We start from the raw sequence: 9,685 nt of genomic DNA, 5'->3' as shown, positions 1-9,685 counted from the left end.
CTGGTGGTAACGCAGTCAAACCAACAGCTACATATTTATTGGGTTAAAATGCTTAAAAATGTGGTACACTCATTTGATCAAAACCTTCATGGAGGGGAAAAAGAAAAAAATCACAGAAAAAGCTGCAGTTAAACCCTTTAGCCATATTCTTTCAAATCCATATTTGAACTTCAACGCCTGAGTCTGGATTAGGACCCGTTGGCTCCTTGTTTTGATCTTTGATTAAGTCCAAACACGTGCAGAGAATAAAAACTAGAAGACTGGACAGTTGTCAGGGGGCGAAGTCCTGCCGACTGGCGCCGAGGAAGCCTGAGTTTCTCCAACAGGGAGAGCCATGTTTGGAGCTGTATGCAGCATGGCTCAGTTGCGGGTGGAAGGAACATTTTACTGACTGAAAAAAAAAACCTTGAGAGAATTTTAGGAATTTAAAGCCCAGGTCTGTGGGTTAGATGCATGGGGACAATCCTTCCAGCTAGCTTATAGACAGAAGAAAACAGTATGATGTATGAGAGGCGCTCTGTGAGGTATTGTGACAGTAAAAAGAGGTTGATTGTGTTTGCTGCCTGAGAAAAGAACAGTACAACGGTGATGATGTCATAAATTAAGATAAAGGAAGAAATCCAAACGAAGCCAAAAACTGAAAGAGATCGATGTGGTGATCATGGTAGAACAAAGGCAGAGGAAAAAGAACGGGACGACGTGTTCGGAGCTTCTGGAAGTGAGATGAGGTGGATGAAAGCTAACGGCATTCGGGCACACTGAATATTGAGGTAAAGGCTGGCAGGTCTGATCCTCATGGGGAGTGGAATTCACCTGGGACAAAATGGACCTTTCTAGGCGTACATGGTCAGCTGGAGCCACTTCAGATTTAGGAGAAAAAAGGAAACACTTTATTTAAAGGAGAAATTAAGCAGTTTATTCAAAATCTGTTATGGTTTAATTTGCAGTAGGATTCTTGCGTTTGTCCTGAATGCTCCATGTTGACCACTGAATTTACTGGGGTGGTTGGAGGTTTACATGCACTAATCGGAAGAATGCCATGGTTCAAGGCCATTAAAAATCCAAATTAAATATGAAATCACTGTCTTGAATGCTGGTACAACATAAAAATGTTAAGGTTTTTGAATGTAAAAATTGTGTACACAAGTTTATATGTATTTTCTAAATTATACAAACACCCCCCACTAATATTTTAAAAGTCATCAGCAAGATCCTGGCATAATCCTGACTGGATATTTGACCAATCATCTGATAATACTCATTTAAATTGGTATACCTATAGTCCATTTTCAATAGGGTTGAAGTCGGACTTATTCTCGAAGCTTAATGTTAGCCACTGGTGTTCCAGCCTCTCCCAGATTATGATCAGCTTGAGCCATGCTGGTTCCTGGGTTATTCCTGAACATACGGACCATTTCCCTGACTGTTTGGGCTAGATGAAAACTAGAACCAATTAGGCGTTCTAACAGGACAACGATCCCAAACACATCAAAAGTAGTTTTGGACAAGTTCCTAAACGGTCTCCCCAAAGCCTTAACCATATTTTAAGTTCTGGACTGGGCTTAAAACACGTGTCCATGGCTGGAAACCAACCAACTTAAATGAGCTCGATCATTTCTGATGTGAAGGGTACCCAATCATCCAACCAAAAGGTTGATGATGGCCACGAAAAGTGTGCAGTTTCTCTGCAACTTGCTAATGACACTTCTCCAAATATTAGTGGGGCTGTATGTACCGGTATATACCTGAGGCTGAATGTTTAACAGTGTCCCCATGTGAAGTGAGGGGGGTAGTTAAAATGTCAGAACCAATGTAGTGCATTTGCGGAAGTGTAGAAACATGATGGTTTCGTACCTCCAGGGCGCTGAGTCTGATGGTGCCATCTCCATCCTGGTCAAATGCTTGGAAGGCCCCTGAGAACAAGAAAATAACCTGAAGCGAGTTGTGAACACATGATTATCAGAAGTAATGGGGTAACATTTTTTCAAATGGTCATGGATGCACAACAGGGTTGTGAAGGATCACATACTTTACAACGCAGAGATATATAAAGTAATTTTAGGAGTATTTCTTTTGTTTTACCTTTTCTGTCACATTTAAATGTATCAGATCATCACAAGATTTTAATATCAGACATATTATATACATACAACAGTTTTGAAATGAGGATTTTATTTATTATGGAAAAAATAAGACTATCCAGACCAACCTGGTCCTGTGAGAGAAACTAATTACCGCCTTGTTAAATTAGGAATTCACAGAATTAAAATTTTACCAGCTACATGCCAGCTTGATTGCTGCCAGACGTTTAGATGAAAGAAATCACAAAAGTAAACCTGGTCTAACAACATGACGTAGACCAAAAGACCTCAAAAAACAGCACATCAAGCCCCGATCGAAAGAAATTCAGGAACTGGTGAGAAACCCGTTGGTGAGAGCCTTTATCCACAAACGGAGAAAGCATAAAACAGTAGTTAATTTTCACAGGAGTGACTGTCCTACAGAATGGACCCCAAGAATGCTCATCCAGGAGACCGCAAAACTAACCAAAACAACACCTAAAGCACTGCACACCTCTCTTGCCTTGAACAATGTCAGTGTTCATGATTCAACAATAACAAATAGACTGGGGAAAAATGGAAGAGTTGCAGGGAAGAAACCACTGCTGACCAAAAAGAACACAACAGCCCATCTCACATTTCCCCTCAAAGAAATGTGTTAATGATCCATAAGACTTTTGGTAAAATATTCTGTCGACTGATGAGACACAAGTGGAACTTTTGTGAAGATGTGCATGTTGGTACAGTGCCTTGCGAAAGTACTCGGCCCCCTTGAACTTTTCAACCTCTTGCCACATTTCAGGCTTCAAACATAAAGATATAAAATTCAAATTTTTGGTGAAGAATCAACAACAAGTGGGACACAATCCTGAAGTCCAATTAAATTTATTGGATGTGTCAAACTTTTTTAACAAATAAAAAACTGAAAAGTGGGGCGTGCAATATTATTCAGCCCCTTTACTTTCAGTGCAGCAAACTCACTCCAGAAGTTCAGTGAGGACCTCTGAATGATCCAATGTTGTCCCAAATGACTGATGATGATATATAGAATCCACCTGTGTGTAATCAAGTCTCCGTATAAATGCACCTGCTCTGTGATAGTCTCAGGGTTCTGTTCAAAGCACAGAGAGCATCATGAAGACCAAGGAACACACCAGGCAGGTCCGAGATACTGTTGTGGAGAAGTTTAACGCCAGATTTGGATACAAAAAGATTTCCCAAACTTTAAACATCCCGAGGAGCACTGTGCAAGCAATCATATTGAAATGGAAGGAGTATCAGACCACTGCAAATCTACCAAGACCCGGCCGTCCCTCTAACCTTTCATCTCAAACAAGAAGAAGACTGATCAGAGATGCAGCCAAGAGGCCCATGATCACTCTGGATGAACTGCAGAGATCTACAGCTGAGGTGGGAGAGTCTGTCCATAGGACAACAATCAGTCGTACACTGCACAAATCTGGCCTATATGGAAGAGTGGCAAGAAGAAAGCCATTTCTCAAAGATATCCATAAAAAGTCTCGTTTAAAGTTTGCCACAAGCCACCTGGGAGACACACCAAACATGTGGAAGAAGGTGCTCTGGTCAGATGAAACCAAAATCCAACTGTTTGGCCACAATGCAAAACGATATGTTTGGCGTAAAAGCAACACAGCTCATCACCCTGAACACACCATCCCCACTGTCAAACATGGTGGTGGCAGCATTATGGTTTGGACCTGCTTTTCATCAGCAGGGACAGGGAAGATGGTCAAAATTGATGGGAAGATGGATGGGGCCAAATACAGGACCATTCTGGAAGAAAACCTGTTGGAGTCTGCAAGAGACCTGAGACTGGGACGGAGATTTATCTTCCAACAAGACAATGATACAAAACATGAAGCCAAATCTACAATGGAATGGTTCACAAATAAACATATCCAGGTGTTGGAATGGCCTAGTCAAAGTCCAGACCTGAATCCAATCAAGAATCTGTGGAAAGAGCTGAAGACTGCTGTTCACGAACGCTCTCCATCCAACCTCACTGAGCTCCAACTGTTTTGCAAGAAAGAATGGGCAAGAATTTCAGTCTCTCGATGTGCAAAACTGATAGAGACAAACCCCAAGTGACTTGCAGTTGTAATTGCAGCAAAGGGTGGAGCTACAAAGTATTAACGCAAGGAGGCCAAATAATATTGCACGCCCCACTTTTCAGTTTTTTATTTGTTAAAAACGTTTGACACATTCAATAAATTTCATTCCACTTCACGACTGTGTCCCACTTGTTGTTGATTCTTCACAAAAAATTTGAATTTTATATCTTTATGTTTGTTCTTTCGCAAGGGACTGTATATCTGGCAGCACACTCATATATGGTGGTGATAGTGTGATGGTCTAGAGCTGCTTTTAAGGACCTCAATTAATTCTGCTCTCCAGGAAAAAATCATAAAGCAGAATGTCTGGTCATCAAGCACACCTGGGTTATGCAGCAAACCAAATATCAAAAGCACAAAAAATAAATAAAATGAAGGTTATGGTAGTGGCCTAGTTAATGCCTGAGATTAAATTTTAATGAAGATGCTATGGTGTGACCTTAAACAGGTTGTTTATGCTAGAGAGTGGCCGACCTTATTAATTTAACTGTACAGTTAGTTGTTCATATAGGGCCCGGTTGGTTTGGATAGATTTTGTATGTTTATAGTGAAGCCATTTATAAACCGTGTTCTGTATTTACTCTGGTTATCTTCATCTGACATTAAAATGTATTTGATGGTCTTCAACATTTTGGAATTCAGGAATTTAAAATCCCACCATCTTCCAAGTGAATTCTGTCTTAACGGGGCACTGACTTACTGAACATGGCTTCGAGCCGAACCAGACAGCTGATGAAGCTGTCAAAGTCGATGTTCATGTTCTCGTTTGCGTAGCGCATGGTGATGATGTCATACAGCTGGTTGTTGAGACGGAAGCCTGGACAGGACATAAGACACATGACTGTACAGTGACAAAAACATTAATTAGCAAATGGTTTTCATCAATTATTAAAGCACAAATATCTGAAAGGTTTGTCAACATTTGTGATTATCCACTTTTACTATGATACCCCTAAATAAAATCCAGTGCAATCCATTGCCTTGAGAAGTCATCTAACTGAATAGAGTCCGCCCTTTGTTTAATTAGTCTCAGTATAAATCCAGCTGCTCTGTGAAGGCCTCAGAGGATTGTTAGAGAACATCAGCGAACAAACAGCTTCATGAAGAACAAGGAACACAGCAGACAGGTCAGGGAGAACGCTGTGAAGATGTTCAAAGCAGGGTTAGGTTATAAAACAATATCCTAACTACTGAACATCTCCCTGAGAACTGTTCAACACATCATCTAGAAATAGAAAGAGTATGGCACAACTGCAACTCTACCAAGAAATGGCCTTCCACCTAAACTAACAGGCTGGACATTAAGATGATTAACTAGACAAGCATCAAAATAGGCCAAGGTAAGTCTGGAGGAGCTGCAGGGGAAGGGTTATGGAAGAGTGGCAAGAAGAAAGCCAATGTTTAAAGAAAACTACAAGAAGCCCCAATTGCAGTTTGCCCACATGTATGGGGATACATGGACCAAATTTGAACCTTTCGCTTTGCACGCAAAACACAATGTGTGACGAAAAGTTAATAGCCTCAACACGCCATCCCCACAGTGAAACATGGCTGTGGCAGCATCATGCTGTGCAGATGCATTTCTTCAGCAGGGACAAAGAAGCTTGTTCTACAGGGAAAGATGCACGCAACTTTGTGTTTGAACAGCCTAGTCAAAGTTCAGACCTTAAACCAATTGAGAATCTGTGGCAATACTTGAAAATTGCTGTTCACAGGTGATCTCCAACCAATCTCATTGAGCTTTAGCTTTTTATTTTTTTTGTTAAAACATGTGGGAAACCCAGGATCCTTTCCCTACCACTTCACAGTCCTTCACTGCTGTATGTTGGTCTATCACATCAAATCTGAATAAAAAACATTGAAGTGTGTTTGTAATGTGACAGAATGTGAAAATGTTTAAAGAGTGTGAATGTTTTTGCAAGACACAGTATATTACTAACACATCATTAAAAAAAAGGGTTTCTACAGCTATAATCTAATTGTCTTAGCTTCGGCAAACTGCACTCATTTTTCCAGTGCACCATTAATAATCCCTCTGCCATGCACTCCATTTATCTCCTTGTATTTTGTGGTTACCAGTAGTGGAAACATTTCTGTATTTTCTTACCTGCATCATTAACAGCATTCCTCATCTCATAACTATTGATGCTGCCGGTCTGATCGGCATTATAATGCTTAAAGATTCCCTGGAAAACAGAAAATATGAATTCATCACAAGATCACAATGAAAACCATCTCCCTCATCTGCTTATAATAAAAAGTTATTCGCTAAAAAATGGTGGAGGACGTTCCTTCTTCTGACACCCAAAACAGTTACCGCTGATCCAGTTATGCTTTATAAATGAATATGAAAGAGAAGCAGCGTTTTTCCCACCTGCCACTGCTTGATCTTATTCCACAGATGTCTGAACTCCTGCAGATTGAGTCTACCTGTCCCATCCATCTGAACGGACATGGTTAAGACCAAACTCGACAAAATGTGAACTCAGAAAACAGCGACTACAATTTTCCAGTTCTTTTGTTACCCTTCAAACACTTTTCATTTAGAAGAACATCTAAGCACCACCATCTGTTCTTTCTACGATGTAATTTTGTTCTTTAACATCTTTGCTAAAATAGTGTCTGTGTTGACTGTACCAAATAGGAGTGAATGAGTGAGTTTCCGGTTGTCAGAACAACCTTCAAACGTAAATATCATAGTGTCTGTGCCGTGTTGCCTAGACCCTGTGAGCGTCCTTCACAGACCCTATAAAAGGGTCTTGGCAGGTTGTGTCTCCTGTGCACCACACAGCCTGCCTGATGCACTCGATACAAAGGATACGTCCATCAGAGCAATCATGCTCCTGCAGCTCTCCAGGCTGAAGCCCTCAGTATTCAGGTCCTTGTCTAGAGGGAAAAAGAACAGGAATCATGTATTTTATTGGACAATTTAAATTATTTTACGAATCAACACCTGTGTGGCATGCCTTTGCATTTAGCCCCCTTTACTCTAATATCCCAAAATAAAATCCAGTGCAATCACTTTCCTTCGAATGTTACCTAATTTGTAAACAGACTCCAGCTGTGTGTAGTCTAATTTCATTATACAAGTCCTTCTCAAAATATTAGCATATTGTTATAAAGTTCATTATTTTCCATAATGTAATGATGAAAATTTAACATTCATATATTTTAGATTCATTGCACACTAACTGAAATATTTCAGGTCTTTTATTGTCTTAATACGGATGATTTTGGCATACAGCTCATGAAAACCCAAAATTCCTATCTCACAAAATTAGCATATTTCATCCGACCAATAAAAGAAAAGTGTTTTTAATACAAAAAACGTCAACCTTCAAATAATCATGTACAGTTATGCACTCAATACTTGGTCGGGAATCCTTTGGCAGAAATGACTGCTTCAATGCGGCGTGGCATGGAGGCAATCAGCCTGTGGCACTGCTGAGGTCTTATGGAGGCCCAGGATGCTTCGATAGCGGCCTTTAGCTCATCCAGAGTGTTGGGTCTTGAGTCTCTCAACGTTCTCTTCACAATATCCCACAGATTCTCTATGGGGTTCAGGTCAGGAGAGTTGGCAGGCCAATTGAGCACAGTGATACCATGGTCAGTAAACCATTTACCAGTGGTTTTGGCACTGTGAGCAGGTGCCAGGTCGTGCTGAAAAATGAAATCTTCATCTCCATAAAGCTTTTCAGCAGATGGAAGCATGAAGTGCTCCAAAATCTCCTGATAGCTAGCTGCATTGACCCTGCCCTTGATAAAACACAGTGGACCAACACCAGCAGCTGACACGGCACCCCAGACCATCACTGACTGTGGGTACTTGACACCGGACTTCTGGCATTTTGGCATTTCCTTCTCCCCAGTCTTCCTCCAGACTCTGGCACCTTGATTTCCGAATGACATGCAGAATTTGCTTTAATCTGAAAAAAGTACTTTGGACCACTGAGCAACAGTCCAGTGCTGCTTCTCTGTAGCCCAGGTCAAGCGCTTCTGACGCTGTTTCTGGTTCAAAAGTGGCTTGACCTGGGGAATGCGTCACCTGTAGCCCATTTCCTGCACACGCCTGTGCACGGTGGCTCTGGATGTTTCTACTCCAGACTCAGTCCACTGCTTCCGCAGGTCCCCCAAGGTCTGAAATCGGCCCTTCTCCACAATCTTCCTCAGGGTCCGGTCACCTCTTCTCGTTGTGCAGCGTTTTCTGCCACACTTTTTCCTTCCCACAGACTTCCCACTGAGGTGCCTTGATACAGCACTCTGGGAACAGCCTATTTGTTCAGAAATTTCTTTCTGTGTCTTACCCTCTTGCTTGAGGGTGTCAATAGTGACCTTCTGGACAGCAGTCAGGTCGGCAGTCTTACCCATGATTGGGGTTTTGAGTGATGAACCAGGCTGGGAGTTTTAAAGGCCTCAGGAATCTTTTGCAGGTGTTTAGAGTTAACTTGTTGATTCAGATGATTAGGTTCATAGCTCGTTTAGAGACCCTTTTAATGATATGATAATTTTGTGAGATAGGAATTTTGGGTTTTCATGAGCTGTATGCCAAAATCATCCGTATTAAGACAATAAAACACCTGAAATATTTCAGTTAGTGTGCAATGAATCTAAAATATATGAATGTTAAATTTTCATCATGACATTATGGAAAATAATGAACTTTATCACAATATGCTAATAGTTTGAGAAGGACCTGTAATACACAGCTGCTCTGTGAAGGCCTCAGAAGTAAACAAACAGCATCATAAGGACCAATATGTTTGGGACAAGCATTGTTGAAAGAAATTCATAAGCAGTCCTGTTTGCGAAATTGTGGAACAAGGTGATCTGGTCAGATGAGACTGGAACTGAACTTTTTGGCCTACATGCAAAACTCCATGTTGCAGAAAGCTAACACTGCACATCCAGTGAAACCCACCATCCTCACAGTGAAACATGGTAGTGACAGCATCATGCTGTGGGGGTATTATTTTATGTAGGGACAGAAAGTCTGATCAGCGTTAAGGGGAAGATGGATGGAGCCAAATAAAGGGCAATCATGGGAAAAAATACCTGTTAGAGTCTAAAAAAGACTTCAGGCTGACCTAGCAAATGAACAATCCTAAATATACAATGGACTGGTTAAGATCAGGGCCGTCCCATGTCCAGTGACTTTTACTCAGAACCAGACTTGGGTGCACCCATTCATTAAACCCATAAAGAGCCCCATTCTATAAAAATCAAACTACTTTGTTTTATTAAAATACTGCACATAACAGAACTAAAGTTATTTATGCATTTCTATTGAAAAAACTATATGATTCACAAGTACTTTCAATGTTACAATTTTACCTTTAATGGACAAAACATTTTGTCGCCCCTGTTTAGATAAAAAAATATTTATGTGTTAAAATGGCCTAGTCAAAGTTCCACCCCCAAATCCATGGCAAGACTGCATCAAATCTGACCAAGTTGAAACTATTCTGCAACAAAGAATGAATAAAAATTTCAGAC

General features: G+C 40.8%; 1 protein-coding gene across 2 annotated transcripts in view; it reads right to left on the bottom strand.

The window, feature by feature from the left end:
* Position 1: 1 nt before the first annotated feature.
* capn3a (calpain 3a, (p94)) overlaps positions 2-9,685 on the bottom strand; it is a 35,042-nt gene continuing 25,358 nt past the window's right edge. The window contains exons 16-21 of one of the 2 annotated variants that reach the window (XM_047346235.1): positions 7,005-7,078; positions 6,567-6,635; positions 6,300-6,378; positions 4,893-5,009; positions 1,855-1,913; positions 2-860 (exon numbers count right to left, since the gene is read on the bottom strand). In XM_047346235.1, coding sequence (XP_047202191.1) covers positions 834-860; positions 1,855-1,913; positions 4,893-5,009; positions 6,300-6,378; positions 6,567-6,635; positions 7,005-7,078 — 425 coding nt within the window. In that variant the 3' untranslated portion in view covers positions 2-833. The remainder of the gene's footprint in view (positions 861-1,854; positions 1,914-4,892; positions 5,010-6,299; positions 6,379-6,566; positions 6,636-7,004; positions 7,079-9,685) is intronic. The other variant, XM_047346236.1, reaches the window with a different exon arrangement.

Source organism: Girardinichthys multiradiatus, chromosome 19 (genome assembly GCF_021462225.1).
Source record: "Girardinichthys multiradiatus isolate DD_20200921_A chromosome 19, DD_fGirMul_XY1, whole genome shotgun sequence".
Lineage (NCBI taxonomy): Eukaryota > Metazoa > Chordata > Actinopteri > Cyprinodontiformes > Goodeidae > Girardinichthys > Girardinichthys multiradiatus.
The sequence above is the reverse complement of the archived record's forward strand: the minus strand, read 5'-3'. Positions and strand labels throughout refer to the sequence as shown.